Raw genomic sequence first — 25,163 nt, forward strand, 5'->3', positions numbered from 1 at the left:
GTTTATCTGCAATTACTGTAAATAAAAAATCTTGACCTGAAATGGGATGCACCCCCTTAATTCAGTCTCGCAGGCTCGAGCCCACGTCTCATGAATGGTGACAATACGCTCTTCGTCATTGCGGTATCTGTCGAGGTGGCAACCAGCCAGTGCATACCGGGACATTTCTGTACATCAATGAGTCGATGTGGAACCCTGCGGGACACAATTTTTTTGCATGTTAAGTCTCCCTTCAGTATGTGCTACACAGTTTGATGACTGAGCCCCACTTCAGCGTATATTTCCCGGACAGACCATCGACGGTCTATGGAAAGGAGACCACTCACGATGTCAACGTGATGTCGAGGAACTGCAAATCCGCAGTCTCAGTCCGGCCAGCACGAAACGCTTTGATTCATCGTACGACCGTCCTGTACAGGCTTCAGCTGATTATTGATAACATCGCGATTCATTTTGGCCACGGGCAACCTCGATTTTTAATCCACGATCGCTGGTCACTGTTTGAAAAAAACATGATTTAGAGTGGTAGAAACGACACTGTTCACTTCAACGCCACGCAGTAAATACCCCTTCTACTTGATCGATCGACGCTTGCATCTACTCTACGAATTGACAACAGCGCCACCTCACTGCACCGATACCGTGTCTGCGCATGCACAATGTTCTGCGACTTTCTGGCTTCGTTTCCACCGCTTTATTTACAAGCCTCGTGTTTATCATGTTTCCGCATGCGACTGCTTGCGGGGACGGCCACAAGCAGCCAGCTCCGGACAGCCACAAGTCTCCTGCTCTCCGCCACACGTCCACAGTGTGGTTGTGATGCTGCCCTACATTCCCCCTGGCTGGGGGATGCGCGCTAGACGCTGTTGGTCCAGGCTGGGAGATCACATTCTGCTTATCCACGAAGACAAAGAAGCGCGGTGACGCAGTTCGGTTCCAGACAGTGATTTTACTTCGGTTCTCCATGATCCACCGAAACAACTCCACGCAAATGTGGCGGTGTACCCCACAGGTCGTGTATTCCTACCAATATTGGCAGTCTGCGTTGTTTTGACTTTCGCTCTCGGTGTCGACGAGTCACCAAACGCAAACTAAACCATTCATTACATTATTTACCTGTGAAGTATATTTGGATGATTATTTTTTTCTTCAAACCATAGTGTTGTATCTAAAAGATGTAATGGTTATATCACTTTCTTCTTGCAACTTGTCAGTGGTACACAAGGGAAGTACAAAGTGGGGTACGGGAGGAAGTATCGGTGTTGGTGACCTCGGAAGAGCCTGCGTACATCCTGTAGCTGCCTCTCGCCCAGCGCAAACCTCAGTGACTGCCGGTGACGTCACGAGAGTCTATAGAAATACTTAATCATTGTGGCGAGTGAACATATTACAAACAATTGATACAACACTGAATGAACTGTGAAATCGTTTAAGCTGCACTTTTGATAATATTAGAAGTGCCTAGTTATAGTTATATGTTGTGACTGTAAAAATAACACACCATTACATTTATCTAAAATGCATCACTCTTAACTCGTATTGTAACGACGAGTCCAGACCGCCCGCCAGCCGTCCAGACTGATTTGTTTCATGTCTGTAGTAGTGACGTCACAACGAGCTGGTATCCTCCTTATTGCTGTACCCCTAGCACTAACCTTGCTGCAACCTGTACAGCTCCGAGAGCATACCGCCCACGATGTACCGTTATTTAGTTATGTAGCTCGTTCCATAAACAGTTTTAGGCTAATTGATCGCATATTTTTTTGTAATTTTAGTGTACTTATTTTTGTTATTGTTCTTGGAAAGCATTAAAAATAATTTTTTTTTTAATCTGCTTTGTAAGCAATTACTTTTCGTAGACAAGAAAAAATGTAACAAATAATTTTTTTCACTCTTAACCAAACAATGTTTTACTTTTAATGAATGTTAAAAAATTGCCAGATATTACCAAGGTTTTGTTAGCGGTATAAACCACGTATCCGCGATGGCTGCGAAAGGCTATGGCTGGTTCACAGGTGTGTAAATTGGTTCAGCAGGTGTGGGGCTGGTTCAACAGGTGTGTGGCTGGCTCAACAGGGTGTTGCTGGTTCAACATGGTGTGGCTGGCTGGTTCAACAAGTGTGTGGCTGGTTCAACAAGTGTGTGGCTGGTTCAACAGGGTGTGGCTGGTTCAACAGGGTGTGGCTGGTTCAACAGGGTGTGGCTGGTTCAACAGGGTGTGGCTGGCTCAACAGGGTGTTGCTGGTTCAACATGGTGTGGCTGGCTGGTTCAACAAGTGTGTGGCTGGTTCAACCAGGGTGTGGCTGGTTCAACAGGGTGTGGCTGGTTCAACAGGGTGTGGCTGGTTCAACAGGGTGTGGCTGGCTGGTTCAACAAGTGTGTGGCTGGTTCAACAGGTGTGTGGCTGGCTCAACAGGGTGTTGCTGGTTCAACATGGTGTGGCTGGCTGGTTCAACAAGTGTGTGGCTGGTTCAACAAGTGTGTGGCTGGCTCAACAGGGTGTTGCTGGTTCAACATGGTGTGGCTGGCTGGTTCAACAAGTGTGTGGCTGGTTCAACCAGGGTGTGGCTGGTTCAACAGGGTGTGGCTGGTTCAACAGGGTGTGGCTGGTTCAACAGGGTGTGGCTGGCTGGTTCAACAAGTGTGTGGCTGGAGGCAACTGGCGTGGAGATGGTTTCCCTGCTGCTGTGTACTTACAGTAAGGTGCAGGCTAATTTTAACCTTGGAAAAAATAAATAAAACATTACAAAACGCTGTATAGTAATTAAATTTGGGCGTGAATATTTTTAATAGCTTATTTTGAACTACGGGTATACTTAGGAAACTTTGAAACTGTAGTTGGTATTATTTATTTAATATTAAATTATTATGATTTTTTACCATATTTGGTACATTATTAATCTTGGCAAAGCGTGGGAGAACATTACATGGTGATAGTTAACCGCGTGCTGGAAGAGATTCTCGTTCATTGGCCGGAATTTTAACGAGACACTCAAAATTTGGCTTTGCAGTAGCTATGTGTTAAACCACAAACACAGATTAAAAACTAGCCTAAACAAAATGCAAGAGAAACGCCTTAACAATTTTAGGATTGCTACTTCAGATCCAAAACAAAACATAGTTTTCCCCTAAAGATTTCAAAAACCTTTTTGGCTTTCATAACACACCTAAATATATTGTTCGTATTTAGATGATCAATAATTTTTTGACAAGCGCTGTGTTCATCATATTTTAAACGAATGACAGTACCGCTTTTAAATGTGACAAGTTTGCGATTGCGTATAGCGACTACGAATGATTGAGCGTGCATTTCTCTCCATGCTCAGCGCGCCGTGGGCTTGAGAGCTTGACGTGCTGGTCTCCTGGGTAAGGGGGGGGGGGGGGTGTTGGAGCAGAGGGCGTGAAGGTCACCTCCTCTCTCTCTCCCCCCCCCCCCCCTCCACATTAGTGACACAACGCACTGTCACGTCCGTGCAGTGCAGCCATGCAGTCTCTCAGCGGCCCACGTATCCTGCTTTGCGCTCGTGGTTGTCAGTGTTCCTGAGCATGTGGCAGTTGTCAAGTGGCTACCACTCTTGACAACTGTCAAATGTCACACAGGTTACATGGCACAGACCACAGTTTGTGTTTATGCATGGAGGCTTAAGGTGACATCACCTGCGATGTTCCAGTGGACTCTGGACAACTTGTGTGACGGTGCCAGTCGTACCAGAATGTTTGGAGTCGAAATAAGAAGTCAATTCGTGATTTTGGTCGTCAGTTACTTGTTATTAATCCTGGCACGCACAGAAGGTATAGCGCTTCCAACGATACCAACACCGCAAACATACTAAAATAGACTGATGTCTCTTGAGAAAATAATGTACTATGCAATGTAAATAGAAACATTTTAGAGTCCATGTGCTTGTGCATGGTGTTCGCTCGCTGTGGAGTTAGTTCCTTTCTGCACTGCAAAGTGTTACACATGGAGTTGCTTCAATTTCTTTAAACATAAATAAACACAGCTAAAATGAACTGTGCAAATGCGAGTTGGACTCAGTCTACTGAGTGACCATTGTCGAAAAACTTGTTTCTAAACCACTGACTGACAATCAAGTAACACCATCTTTTGACAACACGTAATGCGAAGTACGTTATAGCTATGAATATATATATATAATGTATTCAATGGTATATAGAGACTGTTTACTGCTGTAAATGCTGTGTCTCCTTTATCGATTACGAATGTTTAGTAAGAATGTGACAGGTAAATGGTTTATGTTGGCATTTAATCGAAAGCATCGGTTTAAACATGGGAAAAAGCACCAATGTTTTATCCATAAATAACTGTTCAAATATTTACGCTTACGTAGTTTTGTAGAAGTTATAAATTCACTTAAAATAAAACGTAAAGTAAAAGAAAACGAAAAAAAAACGGCTCGTTTATAAAATAAAGCTTTGTATTTACAATTATAATGGAATGGAACTGAAGGTTCCATTCCATCCAAGCATAATGATCTCCATTTATCTTGCAAACTAGTTTATATGGAAGTATGTGTTGTATTATTATTCTATCAAATCTGATATTTTGCCGTGGAAATACATTAAAAATTCTCTTCTCGGTTTTCACGCTAAAGCCAAAAGATAAACCTTCTATGTTGATACCTTCTATCAACATAAACGAATTGACCCCTATTTATATATTTTTAATTCTAATAATTTAAAATAATTTTAGAGTTGTTCTAATTATAGTGCTATAAACAAATATAAAAAATATAAATAATTTGTTATGTAAACTTTTCAAGTTTTTTTACTTGAAACATTTTTCAAATTGTTTAAATCTATTTTAGATGTCAGCTTGGAGCATTCAATTTGTTGTCAAAATTTCATCATTTATTCTTAACCCATTTTCGAGCTGAAATCCTGTGATATTTGTACGAAACAAAAAGCCAGGTTGACAGGCATTATAATAAGACACATTTATTGTCTTAAGTGCCAAAATTCCTTGCGCATTATCCTCCCACGCTGTTAATATAGGGGTATCAATAAGTTGGATTAGATGTATCACACAGGTGATACATACATGCTATGTATTGTAATTGTAGTATACAGTCAATTATGTTTGCCGGTAATGAAAAAAATTTCATACTAATATATAAAACAATGAATGACATAATCATTATATAGTTTTTCTCGGCTAATTTTTCTCAGCGAAGTCGCTTCAACAGTGTCTTGATTCAGAGACATCAGTGACAACTGAGAAAAAGTTTGATTGGGCTTTGGACCCACAGTACTTCTCAAATGTTATCGTAATGTGGACCTTTCTGACAAAATCCAAATGCATTAAGTATTATTGAATAGTTTCTGTATTGCTGGTTTATGGTGCTTCGAGCAGGCAGTTTTGGCAAGCAAGTGCTGTACTGGAAGGAAGGAGTGAAGTTATCTCGGGATGACCATGGGCGAGGTAAAGCGCAGATCTTAAGCCTCAGCCTCACACATGTTTTTTTTTTTTGGTAAATTCTCTTATGCGGAGGCTTTCCTGTAAACTGATCATGCCAGCTCCCTTACATATGTTGTTGGGCCTCAAGAGTTACTGCCCTTCATTTTAGAGCATTGCAAAGTCATGCAATGAGGCGCGCGGTCCGAGGGTTACGTGGGTTTCAACAACCGACACAAGCCATCTCTGGATAGGGGGCTAGTATGTTGCATACTGCCCATATTTTGGCCTGTATGCATGCAATAAGCGGGAAACTTTAAATACACAGAAAGTTTCCATAGAAAATAGTTTTGACGTTTACATTCATCGCGCAAGCGGGCCCTCTCAGAGAGGGGCTGCTTTGTTACCGTAAAGGAGGGGGGGGGGGGGCAGTCTCGGATCTACGCACATGCTAGTAATTAATCATGGTTGTTTCATATTTATTGTATATTTGTTAGACAATTTGAGACACGACATAATAGGCAAGAGCACTTTGGCGATGCATCTCTAAGAACCGTCCCCTAACGACATGACCAACATGGTGGGAGAGCGCGGTCCCAGGGCGTAACACCAGGTGTCGGGCAGCTCTGCCCAGCGCGGGGCGCGGGCTGTCGACCCAGACTATGAGGTGTTTGGCAATGAGGCTACACATGGGGAATGTAGACCTGCGGGTACTAAAGCTGGTTGGCCATTCTCATGCCCGGTGGCTGATGTGCCAGTTCATTCTGGGCGCGTGTCTGGGTATTGGGGCCTCTCCTGGATCGTCAAAAAGGGTGCCGGTCGCTTGAACCTGCGAATGCCAGTGTGATTGTCCTGACCGAGAGCTCCATATTTGCTGCTATAACCAGTAACATGGAAAGACATGTTGTGCTGGGCAGGATATTGAGGGCATGCTGGTGTCCTACCCGGACTTGGCTCAGTATGGGGATTTCGGTCATACAGACTGCATGGCTGGACTTAATCTGATCTGTGGAACCCGAGGTGGTCCTCCTCCATCTAAACCCTGGTAGCACTGGGTGAAGTGACGGCCTGGCTATCCTGTGAAGACTTGCCGTAGGCTCGTGGTCCTTGTGTGGGTTGCGAGTGAAGCTGGGTGGAGGGAACATGTTCTCCAGGACTGTTTGGTCCAGGAAGTGGGGCTCTGGATGAAACAAATGTGCAAGCTGATTCCCAATCCACTCTGCAAGGGCGCACATTTGGAAGGGATGGAAGGAAAGTGAGCCGGCCTCCGTGGACCTGCTGCTGTCAGGTCTGCAGTGACATCCTCTCAGCCTGTGGGTCAGTGATGTGGACGTTCTGTTTCAGAGCAACTTCTTCTTGGGTGTTATACCACATTCATCCTAAATATATACATTTGCAGACTGTCACGAATAAAAAAACTGACAACTGTTTATTTTTTATTTTTTCATGACTTAATTCCTTCCACGGAAATCTTGTGCCATGCGATATTTAAGTTTAAATATGTTTGTATGTGCTGTCGTTGTTGTGTTATCCCTAATACCTTTTTAGGTTCATCATTGGGGTATCTGTTTAACATCAGCTGATAAGGTTTGTTCTCTGAGGGTTTATGTTTTCATTTTTATTTCTTAATTTGCGTTTTTTTATGATACACTGTGCAAAACAGCAATTGCGTATGTCCCAGATTTCGTATTAAAAATACGCATGCATATTTAAAAGATTTCGTAACGCTTCGCTTCAAAATGGAGAAGACAGGAAAGCAAGCCGAAACACAAGTTGTTAAAAGCTGGCCTTTGCTTGCGTTTTAGGTTTTCCCCCTTGCGTAGTTCATGAATGTGTATTTGAAAACGTGGTTGCTGAAGTGTTTGCTTGTCACGCGTGTCGCGTCGCTGTAGTTAAGCCCGCCTGGTTGTTGCAGGACAAGGACGAGCAGACGCAGCTAGAGATGAAGCACCGCAAGGAAGAGGACGACCTCTACCGCAAGTTCGCGCGCCAGAGGGAAGAAGAAGACAAACGCATGCGGGAGGAGATCCGGGTGAGTGGCACTGCTTTCGTTTCCAGTGGCATACCTGTACGTGTACCACGTGACAGGCTTCAGGCCATCCAGTGGCATACCTGTACGTGAGTAGTATAGGAATGTATGTCCTGGGACTGGGTTCTGGGTCTGGATTGTGGATGGGTTCAATGACTGATTTCTCTGACGTCACGGCGGCCATCTTGGATGACCTTTACTTTTGACCATAACCCCGGCGGCCATCTCTGATCCGCCATCTTGGATGATGGCATCGCCACCATTTCGTTTTCTCGAACTTTCTGCCATTTTTAATTCCGCCATTTTGTTTTTCAAACTTTCCACCATCTTGGAATTGAATGCCCCACTCCCTAATGTTGCAATTTTCGTTAGTGCCACCATTTAAAATCTTTATTTATTTTCCGATTTTATGAAAAAAAATAACCATTATAAAAAAATTAATTAAATTTTAAGAAAAAAATCTTTAAAAAAAATACAGATGCACATATCGTTTCGGTCGCCATCTTGAAAATCCATAATTGTAATGCAACTATCTTTTTCGTCTGTAGGAAGCCAACATTTTGGTTTATGGCATAATAGCTGACATTCTTTTTTTTCGTCTGCTGGAGGCAGGCATCATTATTTTCAGAACTTGCAACCAGGAGGTCTAGTTTCACGTAATACACACGTAATCTGCTAAAGGCCACTTTAGCCATTTAGATTTCAGTACTCGATATCAGGAGCACTCCAACGTCTGCCAGATGGCGCTGCCACCATATTATTTTAATTTTTACACACTAGAGTGCAGGAATCCATTATTGGCATTGAGTCCACCTTCTTGTCAGCCGTCTTACCGCCGCCAACTTAAAAATATATAATTTTTAAGATAGAAATGTACAAAAATTATTCCATCTAAAAATTTACTCATTAATATATTGAATAATGTGATCGATTGAAGAGCTTGGTACGATACATTATCAAAAAAAAAAATATATTACATAAATCATGTTCCAAATCCTAAAAGTTTGTTCAGTTCATCATCTACCAGCCACCAGGAAGCCGATATTGATATAATAGCTGCCATCTTCGAAATTCGGAAAATATAGTAAATATAGAAATTTTTTAAAATTAAAGCTTCTTAAATTAATTATTGAATAAATAAATTTTGGTCCTTGGTTTGAAACCTTGGTTGATAAAGAAAATATAAATTTAATTAAGTACCGCTTATATTTACCATATAAACATAAAGTTCGAGAAATAAAATAACAAAATTACAAATAAATTCTGCACTACTACAGTAAAACTTGCTGAAGTTAACTATCTAAAAAATATTAGTTCTGCATTGGCTTGAAATTACTAATTCTCAGCTAAAAACGGTTTGCTGAAGACAGAGACCAGCCAGATCTTTTTCCTACATAGTATTTTTCTTCCCGACAGAGTTTCTCGATACTGTGTTTAACAGATTACTTCATAACGTCAGAATTATATATGGGAGTAATCGCTGTCTTAAATGCGCACCTCTTCACTTTGTCCTCGATGGATATGGTTTGCCATTTACACTGGCCAACTGCAAAGTATATTTTAAAGATCCGTGCGTTGCTACTTCTTGTGTAGCTGATAAATTATTTTTTGCTTGATAATATAAAGAAAAGCACAAATTTATTTTGACTCACTAAATGTTTTTAGATAATAGTAGTCTTTCAACATTCATCGAAATGCAGATTTCGCCAAGTGGAATCCGTTGTCATGCACCAAGCTCAGTCTTAGATTTAGATTCATTTCCGGGAATTATCGCAATCGGTTGCTGAACATCTGTGTTTGTGCTTGTACGCATACGAGTGTTCAACCTAAACAGAAAAGTCGAAAGGTCTGCAGGCAGTTCCGCAGTAGACAAAAATAATTCACATTTACAGTTTTTCGCATGTCGTCTCAAATGGTCAATGCGTATAAACCAAACATAATACTTATCGCAGCAAAATTTCATAGGAGAAGGATTCTTCATGCATTTGCTTTTCTCGTGTCTCCATGCATCATGGGAAAATGCGAATGACATATCGCAGTAGCTGTAAGGATGCCTACTTGCTGAAGATGAACCTTTTAGATTCTAATCAGATGTTGATGTAACTGCTGTAGAACCGATTCCTCGTGTAATCTTAAGCGAATCAGTCAATCGCTGTTGTAACTAAACCTTCACTTTCTGCCACGCAGCAGTACGTTTGCAAGTCTTCAAGTGTATTTTCAACTTATCATTTCTTGCAAATTGCTTGCGGCACTTTTTACAATTAAACATTTTGCAAGAAATATTATTAGCATATTCTCTCATCTCGTGTCGTCGAGCATTACTGTTGTTCGGGAAAATCTTGTCACAGTAAGGACATCAATTCTCGATAACTTTTGATGAATCTCCAACTATTGAAGTCTCTAGTGTTGTTGGCATCACTGTCCCAGCGATTTGGGTCATCACCGTCGATATCTCCGCAATCTATGATACAGCTTCCATCGAGTTGGACATTAAAAATGGTGAAAATGTTATCAATATGTCAAAAAAATAGGTTAAATACGTGAATTATGAATCGTACGAGTCCAACTAGGTGATCCTTACACCATTGTAGCCATGAACAAATTTAGAGTCGCGTTGTCCAGTCCTTGCTTATCCACTCATGGACGCTGAAATAATATGCTAGTCAAAACAAGAACCATTTACATTAATACCAGAGTAAAAACAACTTTAAATAATGAAACAACACTAAAGAAGGAAGCATTTTGGAAGCACATTAAAAGAGGAAGCACTTGAAACGAAAATGATGTACTTTTAGAAAAAAAAATTATACAAAAAGGAACCACATTTAACAAAAAGAATGTACATGTGCACGAACATTCAAATCAGCGGAGATGCGTTCTCGCCACAGGGATACGATCTCTTTGCAGGGATACGGCATAGGAATACGATCTCGTTACAGGAATGCGTTCTTATTAGTAGGATAGTATAGTACATGCTTTACTACGTACATTTAAATAAAAGGACGTACATTTTAACGAACATTCAACTCAGTAGGATGTGATCAACAATTTACGGTAGGATACAATGACTCCCATCTGTCTTTGACGCCATCTGTCTTTGTCCTTAACTGTATTTGAATCCAACTGTCTTTGGCTGCAGCTGTCTCAGGCCTAACTAATCCAGCGACATTTGGCTAAATACGAGCTACCTCGGCGGCTTATGGCGGCTAGACGACGGGGAATTTAATTTAACCCTCTATTTGGAATTTTGGTTTTTTCTAAGGCAAAAGTCTTTTGAGGTTTTTCGAATTACATATTTTTGAATATTTTACGGGGTTTCCCCCCCCCCCTAAAAAATGTAATTATTGAATTTTCAAAAAAAATTTGGTGGAATTTTTTTTACCTAAAAACTGTATATTTAGGCCAATATTGTGAATTATGGGCAAATTTGAAAAAAAAGTAATAATTGGTCATTTTTGCGAAATTTTGAAGGTCGTCATCCAAAATGGCCACCGTGACATCAAAACTCAAGATGGCGGACATCCACTACAGCTCTTTACTCCTACTCTTGTTTCCGGACCGATAGGGTCTGTTCGCCTCCTTCCTAATGTGCACATTGTCATCCTTCTCGCACGCGCAAGGCACTAACATTCAATGACCTGACGTCAGCCGCAGTTACTCGGCCGGTAAGGGGCGTCACGGGGAGACGCCCCCTAACCAGGTCCAGGAGTGAGAGAGTACAAACTGTGTGTTGCGGGTTGCTGGTCTAGAAGTCAAAATGTACGGAAAAAGTGTGTGTGGGTGCAGAGATAAAAAGATACGGAAGTATGTGGTGGAGTTTAGGTCTAGTGCCATAATGTACGGAAATGTGTTAGATGGGTTGCAGACCTAGAAAATAGAGAAAATTGTTTATAGATGGTTGTAGGTGAAGTATACAGAAAGTACGAAAGTGATTGTGGAGGCTTACAGATATAGATTGTACATAAGTGTGTGTGGATAGTTGTAACTTAAGTGTTAGATGGGTTGCACAGTTAGAAGGTACAGAAGAGTGTATGAAGGGATGTAAGTCTAGTAGAATGAATGTAAGGTAGTGTGTGTGGTTGGTCATATTGCTAGAAAGTACAAAAGTGTGTGTATGGTTTTGGGCCTAGTAGACAGAATAAATCCCAGTGTGTGTGTATGGTGGTTTGCACATCTAGTAGATAGAATGTACAGAAGTTTATGTAGTGGGTCGCAGATCTATAATGTACAGAAGAGTATGTGGTTGGTTATGGGCCTAGTAGACAGAATGTAAGGAATGGTGTTAGATGGGTTGCAGAGCTAGAAAGTACAAAAATATATGTGGAGGGTTGTAGGTATATTAGGCAGAATAAATGGAAGTGTTTGTAGGGTTTTGCAGAGCTTGGAGTTAGCAATATGTGTGTTGAGGGTTGTAGGCCTATTAAAAAGAATGCAAGGAAAAGTGTGTGATGGGTTGCAAAGCTAGAAGGTAAAGAATTGTGTGTGGAGGGTTGTAGGTGCTGTACACAGAATGTACGAAAGTGTGTGTGGTAGTTTTTAGAGTTAGAAAGGACCGGAGTGTATTTGGATGGTTGCATGTCTTAGACAATTGTACGAAAGAATGTGATGTGGGTTTCAAGTTAGAAGACAAAAGGTACGAAAGTATGTGTGGTATTTTGCAAATTAAATGGTACCGAAAAGTGTGTGGAAGATTTAAGTCTAGTAGACAGAATGTTAGAAAATGTGTTTGGTGTTTTGGAGAGCTGTAATGTAAAGAAGTGTGTATTGAGCATCGTAGGCCTAGTAGAAAGAATGTACGAAAGTTGTGTTGGATTGCAGATCTAATAGGAAAATATGCGTTTATGGATGTTTGTAGATCATATATTACGTAAAGGTGTAAGGTGGGTTGAGATCTATAATTTACAGAACTGTGTTTGGAGTGTTGTAGGTCTAGTTGTAAAATTACAAAACTGTGTGTGTTGGTTTGCAGATCTATAAAGTACAAAAAGGTTGTAGATCGTTGTAGGTCTTGCTGACAGAATGTACTGAAGTGTGTGATGGGTTTCAGATCTAGAAGGTACGGAAGAGGAAGTGGATGGCTGTTATTTTAGTAGACAGAATATACGGAAATTTGTTATGTAGGTGGCATATCCAGAATGTACAGAAGTGTGCTTATGAAGGTTGGAATGTCTAGTTGACAGAATGTAAATGTGTGTTGTGGGTTGCAGTTATAGAAGGTACAGGGGTGTGTGAAGTTTTATAGTTCTGGTAGAAAGAATGAACGGAAGTGTGTGAGGTGGAGAACAGAGCCAGAAGGTACCGATGTGTGTGTGTGTGTGTGTGTGTGTGTAGAGGGTTGTAGGTCTAGTAGAAAGAATGAACGAAAGCATGTGAGATGGTGTACAGAACTAGAATGTACCGGAATGTATGGGAGGTTATAGGTCTGAAAAAAACAACAATGTTAACAAAATCAGAGATTGAGAGGGCATTAAACTAAATTATTTTCTCATCAAACTACTTACGGAAAATTTAAATCACATTATCAGCCTTTAAGAAACATAAAACATATTTTGTGATTCTTTTATTTTAATGGTCAAAGTTTTTTAATATTTTCAACATGTTTATAATAAAGATATAATTGCGGAAGGAAAAATATAAAATAAATAGAATTAATAAATCAGACCCCTTATATATATTTAAATTTAATTATATTTTACATTTTATAAAGTTGAATCAAAAAATTTAATTCCGATTAAAATACTTTCACATCTTGTTATTATAATGAAGAAGATATAATTATTTTTCCTTAGCTGTAAAGCATCATGGCGCGTTGGAACACGGCGTAGACGACATGGTGGTTTATTCCGGTGCTTGGTATAAGTGTGTGTGTGTGTGTGTGGCAGGTTGAAGGTCTATTAGTAGTGCGTAGTGGTTTGCATATCTGTTAGGAAAAAGAGACAGAGGTATGTGTGTGTGTATTGGTGTGTGTTTGTGTGTTTGGCAAATGAATTGTTTATTAGAAAGAATCTCCAGGCCTGTGTGTAAGAAGGTTAAATTTTTAGTTGGAATATGTTGAACAATTGGTTTTCGTGGCTTGCGTGGATATTAGGAAGAAGGAAAAAGGATAGTTTATAGTCCTTTGCAGGTTTATTAAGAATAAAAATAAACAGAATAGTCGGTAGTGGGTTGCAGAGCTAGTAGAAAGAAGGTACAATAGTGTCTGTGGTCTAGTAATCAGGTGGTTGCAGGTCAATTAAGAAGAAGTTACAAGTATGTGTGTTGCGAGTAACAAATCTATTAGAAGGATCATAGTGTTTGTGGCAGGTGTATGTAGAGCAGTTTGCATGTCTTACTGGAAAAAGTGACATGAGTTTGTTTAGCATGTTGAAGGTCATGTGTGTAGTCTCATAGGAAGAAAGAGCTATAAAGAGTGTAAAACGGCTTGAAGGGAGTGTAGTGGTGCATTATAGGTTTTTTTTTAGGAAGAAAGTACAGCAGGGTGTGTGGTGGGTAGTAGATATATTGAGGAAGAAGAAACAGGTATGAGTATGCGGTGGGTTTAAAGCCGTGTGTGTATAAGGAAGAAGGTACGTATGTGTAGCAGGTTGTGGGTCTGTAAGAAAAAAAGAACAGGAGTGTGTGGTGGTTGCAGGGCGTGATTGTTGCATGTTGATTGTCTAATGAAGAAGGTAGATGTGTATGTGTAGCAGAATGAAGGCATAGTGCAAAAACTGTGTATGGCGCGTTGCACGAATATTAGAAAGAAAGAACTGAAGTGTGTGTGGCAATATGAATGTCTAGTAAGAAGAAGGAACAGTAGAGTGTAGAGTGTGAAAGAGCGTGTGTGTAGTAGTTTACAGGTCTACTAGGAAGAAAAACACAAATGTGTATGGCGTGTTGGCGGGCGTGTATGTATCGGATTCCATGTATTGTAGTAATAAGTTACAAGTGTGTGTGTAGCATGTTGAACGACGAGTGAGGGGAGGTCTCAGATATGGTACAGGCGAGGGTGTTGGGGTTGCAGGTCTAGTAGTGTTGTGACTAGCAGTATTGCGAGGGGGGAATGCCTGGAGGGTGTGTTGGGGTTGCAGGACGAGTGGGAGGTGGTCTCTGAGATGGTACAGGCGAGGGTGTTGGGGTTGCAGGTCTAGTAGTGTTGTGACTGGCTGTATTGCGAGGGGTGAATGACTGGAGATTGTGTTGGGGTTGCTGGACGAGTGGGAGGTGGTCTCTGAGATGGTACAGGCGAGGGTGTTGGGGTTGCAGGTCTAGTAGTGTTGTGACTGGCTGTATTGCGAGGGGGGAATGCCTGGAGGGTGTGTTGGGGTTGCAGGACGAGTGGGAGAAGGAGCTGGAGCGGCTAGCGGTGCGCTTCGAGCGCGAGCTACTGACCAAGAAGAAGCGGCCGGACGAGCAGAAGGTGATGACACTGAGGCACCAGCAGGAGCGCGAGGACCTGGAGAAGAACATGACCTTGCGCCGCGACAAGAAGAAAGAGTCGCTCACCAGGAAGCTGCTAGAGCATGAGAGGTCAGTCTCCACATATTCACCCTTAATACTCATACCAATTGGCTCTTTACTTACGTTGCTCTCAGATATGTTATTTGGATTTCTTTTTGCGAATACTTTGGTATTTTAAAATGCTATTTTTTTTTTTACAAATCAATGTGTTTTGTCCATATATGATTAGTTTGAAAGTTCAGTTAGCCTATCGTTAGTTATTGACGAGTAACGCTGAAGACAAGAATGAGTTGTCATATAAATATTTAAAAGAAAAAATGTAACTTTTTATTCAGTAACTTAGTTGTTGTATATAAATATTTTTGTTGTGAGTTAAAATTTCTGAAATATAACCTACAACGCTGCTGAGTGCTTGATATTGTTTTAAAACAAAACTGCAATCTACCAATCTGTGTTTTGACCTCTGCGGGTTTCCTCTGAGTTTTACCTAACGACGATTATTCTAAAATAAATATTTTTGATCTAGATATGATAAATACTTTGTGCCTTCATTAGTTTTGCCTTGGCTATTTAATCCTAACGGCCTTTTAATTAATAGTGGTTTCCCTTAAAAAAAAAAAAAGTATACCTATTTTGTGCCTACCCGTGTTTCTCGTTCCTACGTTTCCCTAATTTATTCTTCCCTAACCTATATTTTAGTTACTAACACCTATATATTGGTCGTCAGTGTGACCAGTTTTTCATGGGTTTTAATTTATTATGTGAATGCGTGAATACAAAAATTGGCTCTACACCTGATTATACTGATTATTAATATCTAGTTAGATTTAAAATTGAGGGCAGAGCATTAAAAACAAATTACTTCTTTAAAGTAGCTGATAGATTTTAATTTTAAGTTTTATTTGTGTTTGAATCTTATTATTAACAATCAAGTATAAATTATTTTTATGATTTTTATATAAAAATTACGAACAAAAACATTTATTCCAAAACAGTTCCAGTTATTTTCCTAATTATTTAACACATTTTTTATATTTACTACTCTGGTTTAATTGTTTCACCAAGAGGATTAATAAAAGTTAAATTTAAGAAGTTTTGCCACCCTTATTGATTAAAAATCAAATACCAAATCTGGCGCCCGTCGGAACAGCTGGGATTACAGAAAAAATTCTAATATGTTTTAAAGCATCAAAATAATCAAAATAGAATAAAAATGTATTAAATTTCCTACTGGAGTACCGCATAAATAAAAAAAATGGAAAGCAAAGAAAAAATCGGAGATGACGATGTATGGTGTTTTTATTTAAATAAAAATTAACGTCAAATATACTGGCAAAGCTAAAGTAGGTACGTAACTTTAATGATCCTAGCAATGGGGAAAATTTATTTAAAACATTATTTTAGATACACTTTTGCTGGTTGACACTTTGTCATTAAGGAAACCTGAAGAGTGGACAAAGAAATATGAACATTTAAATACACAGATACAAGCCAAAATCAATTAAAATGTTAAATATAAATAAATGAACAGAGAATGCCGTGGGAGGAGCAAGTTGTAACAATATAACCACAGATGAACACAGTGGGCTGAAAACTATTCGATATTTACTACAAGCACAGTAAATACAGACAAACAACCACCTTGGACAACACAGCCACAAACAGACGAACCCAGCAATAAAATTAAACAGATATTCCGGCAACACAATGACGACAGCACAGACGAATACAGAAGGCTTCATAAGACAAAACAGTTGCAACTGGTTTGTTTCAGAAAGTCTACTGGGTTCATAATACATCAATACTCCATGGAGTTTTTTTATACGAGACTTTCTGACATTTGTCACTAGTGCATTTACCGGGGATCGTCCTGAGGACTCCAAAATCTGTGAAGCAAGTCCACACGGTTAAATTTTTTTTTAAACTTTTTATATTTAAAATATATTTTTTATGAAGAATTTTTTAAATTGACCTGAACGTGACTGAATTGGAGACTTACGAGTCCATAGCATATGAAATACGTTTTGTTTAAATACGTTTTTGTATTATTTAAAAGTTTTTTGACAACATATATATATATATTTTTTAGGTTAAATGTAATCTTGTTGACAGATTCCACACAAGGTATGAAATTTAATTTAAGGTGAAAAATTTCGGGGTCAGAGTTCAAGGTTGGTGCCATAGATAAAGGTTAAGGTCACAGAAATGCAATATGAAGACCTCTGGGCTCCGATAATTGACCTCTCCACTTCCACAGCCTGAAGCATGTCCCACATACGAGGCGTGTCCGGAAAGTAAGGACCGTTTTGGTTATTAAAAATATATATCCGGTTGAAAAAAAGTTTTATTGAACGTTTTAGTTTACTACATGTCTACATCACACAGTCGCCATTCAGTTTCAAGCACTGTTAGCAACGCTCTACCAGTTTATTTAAACCCCTCCGCATATAAGTTTGCCACCTGTAAATTGAACCAGTGGATAATCACAATTTTTGTACATTTTTCTGTAATTGTTGACTCACGTTTCAATTAAATCAACCAAAATGAAGCCCTTTTCGTCTCAAAAACGGTAGCCATCATTTTAAAACTCGAGTACGGAGAATGTTTAAATATTTCTGGAGATGTTTACTAAGCGAATGTACTTAGGCTACACGCATTGCATATTCGAAGTCCATGATGCCTACGGCCGAAGCGTCCGTTACATTTCCAGACGGCGAGCTGCTATGCAGAGGGGTTAAATAAATTGGTAGAGCGTTCCAAAAAGTGCTTGGAACTGAGTGAATATGTTATGTAGATATGTAGCAAACTAAAACTTTCAATCTTTTTTTCATGATTTTTTTTAAAAGGTAAAACTGTACTTACTTTCCGGACACACCTCGTACACTATTATAGTATTTGTTGCATGGACTGCTTATATATTTTTATCATGTCTAAACATCAAGAAAATGAACATGGTTTGATAGGGAAATTTTCATATTCTCAATCGAAAAACTTGCCATTGTATTTTATTGTAAATCACGTTCGTTAAAATTTCATTCTAATTAAAGAAAATAATTACAACAAAAACATAATTATTGCACTTGTTCCGATTGCAGTAAGGTGATCACAGAAATTTGAACGTACATTGCTGGCCATATTTTAAAAGCGGTATTCGTAAAATATAAGCATTTGAGCCTAACTTATATACCTATATATTTCAGTATGAATATTTTCAAAATGATGTGTTTGGTTTACTGTTGACTGCGTGCCCGCTACTCGCCCACCGTTCTGTCCGCTGCGCCCTGACACTCTCAGCACAACTTCTAGTATACCTTTAGCTTTTTCTCTTTCGCTTTCATTCCCCGTGCAGCTATTTAAACCAAATGTGTGTGAATTTGTTTCTATTGTTCAGTGACTTTAAAAAAAGTGTTCGTGAAGACCTGTAGGCCTACTATTTATTCTTCTATTGTTAGCTTTAGAATTAATTGTCTTAAAGTAACTAGTAAGTTATGTAAAGTTAAAAATTAATTCAACTGCGTTTAAAAATCTCCTTTCGCACCGCAACAAACCAAAGAACAGCGATTTGAGTTTTACAATTTTGGCGCTCGCAAGACACATTTTCTTGCTTATTGGCCTTCTTCCCTTCTAGTACCTTGGACTTAGATCGCAAGGCTTCACTCTGTCCAGTGCCTCTCGAGCTGTATTTCTGTATAATATATCCTTGGAGCAAATGCAAGGGAATTGTCATGGCAGTTTAAATCATAACGGAGCTTTAAAGCTCACAAATTATGAATACATGATGAGTTCACTTCTTATAAAGAGTATACTTCTAATAAATAGTGTCATTCTCCAAATCTCCAAATCTGGGTAATATCATTGAAAATTGCCAGAATATCTTCCACCATAATCAGTAGAAATCCTACTGATTATTTAAGTGGTACATCTTCAATGAAGATGTTGGTGTAGTTAGGTCCAGAAAACGTGAACGAAACTATGGTAATTGGAAGAGAAATGTTGCTAAAAAGACCGAGGAACAGTGGTGAAAGTTATGCAAGTGATAAAACTAAGAAACATGTGATAGAAAAAGTACGGCTTGAAGGTTGTGACTCTGTTATGAAAAACGAAAAAGCCAAACCAGGTTGGTGTGAGTTTAATACATTGACATACATAGATAAGGATAACCTTTTCATAGGATTTTATAAGTTAGGAGATTATAAATCGCAAATTGTTTTTGTGGGAACTTATTAAGCAAAGTGTCTGTTAACATGCATACAAAAAACAAACGTACCAATACAAATAAGTCTAGGAGAACACAATAATTTCGTTATTTTCTGAAAAAAAGGAGAAGGGAAAGATGTTATGGTGTCTTTAAAATAACTTTTAGACACTTTTACTACCTCTAAAAAAAAGAGTAGCAGTCGAAAGGACTGGAGATCGGCCTACGGAAACTGTGAGTCCCCTTATTTTTTGTCGATTTGTAATATACATAAGATATATCCTGATTATGGTGCCAAGTGGAAAACAAAGGACTAACGATTTTAATATGGCTAATGTGGGTACATGCTACAATTAGGAAACACGATATTTCTGTCATTGGTTTTCTCGTGTGATATAAAAATATCAAACTTGATTTTTCATCTGATTACAATACTTCAATACAGAAATTTCTTGTTCTTCCGACTTCCTAAGTAAGCCATCTAATCGCATTGGTTAATATATATTTCTTGATAACTATAGGTAATCATCTATTCTTCAGCGCAACATGCAATATAGCCTTTTCGTTTTATTAAAAAAAGTAAATATAAGTAATCCAAAATTCAAATAAAATATGTTAATTTACTATATAATATGCGCATATTCTGAAAAGATACAGTTTTGAAGTTTGAATGATCCTGTTTAGTTCAATGAAGATAATAATTGATAGACATTATTCATCAATAAAAATTAAGTTTTCCATCAACTAGTGTATTTCATAAATATAATTACCACGACAGAAAAATTTTAGTTTATTGATGTAATTTTTTTGTTCATAAAAGCCTACCATCAAGCGTCTTACTAATAGCGTCCAATGAGCTGCTGCCAGTGCAAGTAAGTCTTCTGCAGCAGTTAACGTCTCACTACTGGCGTAAATGCGGAGAGCTAACAGTAGGCTGCTGCAGCAGGGAGCGTCTTTCTATTATTGTCCAGTGCGAACAGCTGACAGTAAGGTGCTAAGTGTCTTCAATTATCAGACCACCAAAACCGAAGTAGGTGCGAACAAATGGAATGGGAAAATCTAAGTGAAACAAACACAAAAATTCTGATTCTAGTCACAATTTGATACTAATTTATTTATAAAATAATACTTTTTAATTTATGTAAACTTTTTGAAAAAAAAAAGTTTATAATGTATTTCCTGTAGAAATTATTTCATCATGTTTGTGTGGAAGATAATTTTGACAGCACTTATCTCATGGATTTTTTTTCTACACACTTACACACTGACGCACTCAGTCACATATACACCAGTAATGAGGCAATCCCTCGCTGCACCAGCCTACTGCCAGCGTCCGCACTGGACACTAATATTAAAGCACACTCTCGCTGAAGCACCTTACTGTCAGCTGTGCCGCACTGGACAATAATAGAGAGACGCTAACTGCTGCAGCAGCTTACAGCCAGCTGATAGTGAGACGCCCCATGCTGCAGAAGCTGCTGCCAGCTGTCCGCTCTGGACAATGATAGAGAGACGCTCCCTGCTGCAGCAGCCTACTGTTAGCTCTCCGCACTTGCACCAGCAGTGCGACGCTAACTGCCGCAGCAGCTCACAGCCAGCTGATAGTGAGACGCCCCATGCTGCAGAAGCTGCTGCCAGCTGTCCGCTCTGGACAATGATAGAGAGACGCTCCCTGCTGCAGCAGCCTACTGTTAGCTCTCCGCACTTGCACCAGCAGTGCGACGCTAACTGCCGCAGCAGCTCACAGCCAGCTGATAGTGAGACGCCCCATGCTGCAGAAGCTGCTGCCAGCTGTCCGCTCTGGCCACTGATAGAGAGACGCTCCCTGCTGCAGCAGCCTACTGTTAGCTCTCCGCACTTGCACCAGTAGTGAGACGCTAACTGCCGCAGCGGCTCACAGCCAGCTGGTAGTGAGACGCCCCATGCTGCCAGCTGTCCGCACTGGCCACTGATAGTGAGACGCTCCCTGCTGCAGCAGCCTACTGTTAGCTCTCCGCACTTGCACCAGCAGTGCGACGCTAACTGCCGCAGCAGCTCACAGCCAGCTGGCAGCGAGACTCCCCGTGCCGCCAGCTGCCCCTCGCCGGCCGCTACTGAGGCGCGAGTGTCCCGCAGGGCCGCGACGGCGGCGCTGGTCGAGAAGCAGAGCCGCGAGATGCTGGAGCTCATCAACGAGAAGCGCAGCGAGTACATGATGGCGGAGAGCCTGTACCTGGACGACACGGACGCCTACAGCCAGGACGTGCTGCCGTACCCCAGCCAGGCGCCCCTGCCGGCGCCTCCAGCTCTCTCCAAGTTCCACGTCTACAGCGACCCCATAGAGTTCTCCGACATCGACCAGATCGCCATCTCGGTGAGTGCGCCGCGCCGCGCCGCTACCGAGCCCACAGCTCTGGAAACCGTGTATCATGCAGACGCAAAGAACCACTGTCGCGGCAATATCCTCGTAGATCTTTTTACATATAAGTTTTAATCAGTGGCGTAGCCAGGATTTGTGTATGGGGGGTGTTAAGAAGCATGCCCCCCCCCCCTGTATTAAAGCGGGAGGTCCGGTTGTCCTCCCCCGGGAAAAATTGGATTTTAAGGTGTAAAATAGTGCTATTTTAGCAGTTTTCGGTACTTAAATTTAAATATTGTAATGGTAAAAATTTTATTATTTTTAATATGAAATTTGTTTGAGTTATGAATAAGAAATTAATTAAAGATTTGGTGCTAAAGGGGGGGGGGGTTGAACCCCTACCCCCCCTGGTTACGCCCCTGGTTTTAATGATTTGTTTTATTTGTCACGACAAGCGTGCTTAAATATAGTGTTCCTAATATAACGAAAAAAAGTTTTAAAAAAAATTAAACTTTTTGTGAATGTAACGTAATAATATTTGCAAACCAAAACACAAGTGGGCTGAATTTGATAGTTCTGCTTGCAGTGGTAACCTGCGCGCAGCTGACAACACTGCCGGCCAGAATTCACCATTGCTCTAATTTCGGACCCAGGATGGGCTACTCTGGCTAGATATTGCTCTATATTCGGGCCCAGAATGAGACAACCTGGCTAGATATTGCTCTATGTTCGGGCCCAGATATGATACCCTAAATATGGCTTGCTCCGTGTTTCGGTCCAGAATGAAACACCCTAGCTAGGGCTTGATCTGTGTTCGGGAGCAGCATGGGACACACTGGCAAGATCTTGATCTATGTTCGGGTCCAGATTGGACAACCAGCTAGGACTGACTCAAGCTATATGTTTGCTGTCTGTTCCGGCCCTGCATGGAACACCCTGGCTAGAGCTTATTCCATGTTCGGGCCCAGCATAGATACACTAACTAGAGCTCAATCTATATTCGGGCCCAGCATGGGACAACCAACTATGGCAGCTGTATGTTTGGGCCCATAAAGGAAAACCTAGTACATGGCTTGCTCTATGTTCTGCCCCTGCATAGGACACTCAGGTTAGGGCTTGCTATGTGTTTGGACACAGCATGCGACACCTTAGAGCGGGCAATACCTATGTTTGGGCTCAGCATGGACACCTTCACTAGACCTTTTGTATATGTTTGGGTTCAGCATGAACACCGTACTTAGGGCTTGATATTTGTTTGAGCCAATAATGAACACCGTGCCTAGGGCTTGCTATATGTTTGGTCCCAGCATGAAAACCCTCCTTACGGCTTTCTATATGTTAGGACTCAGCACCAACTCCTTCCTAGGCTTGCTTTATGTTTTGGCCCAGCAGGAACACCCTGCATAGGGCTTGCTATATGTTAGGGCCAGCATGGACACCCAGCCTAGGGCTTGCTTTATGTTTGGGCCCAGAATGAACATCCTTGCTAGGGCTTGCTATATGTTTGAACCCAGCATGGAAGGATGGAACCCTTCCTAGTGCTTGATTTTTGTTTGGGCCCAGAATGGACACAATCTCTAGGGCATGCTATACGTTCGGGCCTAGCATAGACTACCTGCCTAGTGCTTGCTATATGTTTGAAACCAGCACGGGCACTCTTGACTAGCGCTTGCTAGCTTAATTCCAACAAACCGAGCTATGCTTATCGCAAGACATCACACCATATGCGTACAAAGGTGCAGAATGTTTTCTCATTGTAGGTAGCCCAAGAGGATCAGAAGACGTTCACAGACCTCGTGCGCCAGCTGGTTGGTCGCTGCACGTCCGACATAGAGAAGGCTAGGTATGCTATTTTTCACAGATTTTGGTGTTTATGTTGTATGAAATAAGTAATAAGACTGAAGTGAAACAAATTTTTTATACTGTTAAAGAGTCCCAGTTCCCATATTTCAACTATAAGCCACATAAATTAACATTGCAGATAGTATATATAGTAAGTCTTTTTGATACATTGGTTGAAAAATTAAATTTTTACAATTATTTGGTCTTTTCATGTTTGAACGCACTAGGACCATAGTACAACTTTTGTTCGTTCCTTGAGTGTGAGACTATGGCCTATTATGTAATTGCAGGACAATATTCCGGTGGATCACTGTGAAGAACCTCAACACAATGCAGTTTGACGACAACCTCAGAGGAGACACTCCCATGGGGCTTCTGAGAGGCATTAAGCATGGCACAGAAAGCTACCATGTCCTCTTCAAGCGTCTGTGCAGGTAACGGTAGCTTACCTGCACTCCTGCAATATTTCAGCTAATACACATTATTTGCTAACTTATGAATTTAAAATATGTCGTTTCAAATTTTTTTTTGTTCGTACTTAACTTCTAATAATTTTCTTATAATTTTTGTTTTATAAATCTGACTAGTTATTCTAAATAGTAGATAGTAGCGTATAATACGTAGAACTATTATTATTTTTTGTACTAATATTCAAAAGACATGGCATTATCACAGAAATTGTATATGAACTATTAAATTACAGAAATCATCACATTTCATACAAAACGTGGGTTAGTATATACAGCCAACTCAAACAATACGACTAATAAGAAATAATATGAAACAATATCCAGTTTTCATATCAAAATGTGTAAACATTCCAATCCCTATTTGAATAAACAGTTTAAACTAATAATTATGTTAATGTAAAATACATTTATAATGATTTAAAAATATATAACTACAAAATGATATTCATCAGTTATATTGGGTATTCAAATCTCATTTTATTTGAAAATAATGGTTAGTAAACGTAATTCTTGTACAATCATTTCGTCTTCGTATTTTAAATATCATTCAAAATTATCGGTAGGTAAAACCTTTAGTATTCATACCACTAACGCTATCCAGTGGCAAAAAAAGGGTATGTATGGGTTAGTAAAATGCATTTTAAAAGTAGTTACAAGAGCTTAATTTGTGTTAATAAACCAATTTCAATAATAAGTGGATGTACTAATCTTTTTACTTCCTAAAGAAAATAAATAAATGTACTAATAAATAGAGGTGGGTCGAAAAGTATCAACCTGATACTTTGTCACTGATACGCGCCTGTATCAGGAACGGCAAACGAGTACACTTGAAAAATATCAGAGACTTTAGTATCAGTTCAGAATTCACCTGGAACAACACCACGGCCAATGAGCGCAGTACCCGATCGCAGATGACGGTCACTTGGGCGGAGCTTGTGAAAGGGGAGGGAGCAGGAACGACGAATAAGGGATAAAGAAGGGAAAGAATGTAGGGGAGGAAGCGCAGGGGAAGGCGTTGAAGCCTTGAAGGAGAGGCGCAAAGCGATATTGTTACAAGCAGGGCTGCCACTCATGGGTTTTTCCACCCAGATCTGGGTTTTTCCAATGGTGTTTGGGTTTCTGGGTTTTTAAATAATGAATTCCAACAATTCTAGGTTTTTTATAATTTTAATTATTTTTATACCTAAAACAATAATAAAGGTAGTAGCTACTGTATCTGTTGCAATATCTGTTTGATAAATGCAAACAAGTCTGTGTGTTTCACACACAAAAATACATATAAACACAAAACTAGTTTTCAAGAAGCTAAGTCGAATATTAAATTAGACACATTCTTCAAAGAGGCTTGCAGAACACAAAACCAATGCAACAATTAACCTTCAAACCAATCTTGTAGAATCAGACTCTGAATAAAGACTAACGTACATGATGC

General features: G+C 40.0%; 1 protein-coding gene across 1 annotated transcript in view; it reads left to right on the top strand.

Annotated features, from left to right (window-relative positions):
* The window catches only part of LOC134542431 (hillarin), a 174,144-nt gene that overhangs the window by 116,277 nt on the left and 32,704 nt on the right, over window positions 1-25,163 (top strand). Inside the window, exons 2-6 of the mRNA XM_063386659.1 lie at window positions 7,333-7,449; window positions 14,759-14,955; window positions 21,197-21,434; window positions 23,180-23,262; window positions 23,552-23,695. Of these exons, the coding sequence (XP_063242729.1) occupies window positions 7,333-7,449; window positions 14,759-14,955; window positions 21,197-21,434; window positions 23,180-23,262; window positions 23,552-23,695 (779 nt within the window). The remainder of the gene's footprint in view (window positions 1-7,332; window positions 7,450-14,758; window positions 14,956-21,196; window positions 21,435-23,179; window positions 23,263-23,551; window positions 23,696-25,163) is intronic.

Source organism: Bacillus rossius, assembly GCF_032445375.1.
Source record: "Bacillus rossius redtenbacheri isolate Brsri chromosome 4 unlocalized genomic scaffold, Brsri_v3 Brsri_v3_scf4_2, whole genome shotgun sequence".
NCBI classification, from domain to species: domain Eukaryota; kingdom Metazoa; phylum Arthropoda; class Insecta; order Phasmatodea; family Bacillidae; genus Bacillus; species Bacillus rossius.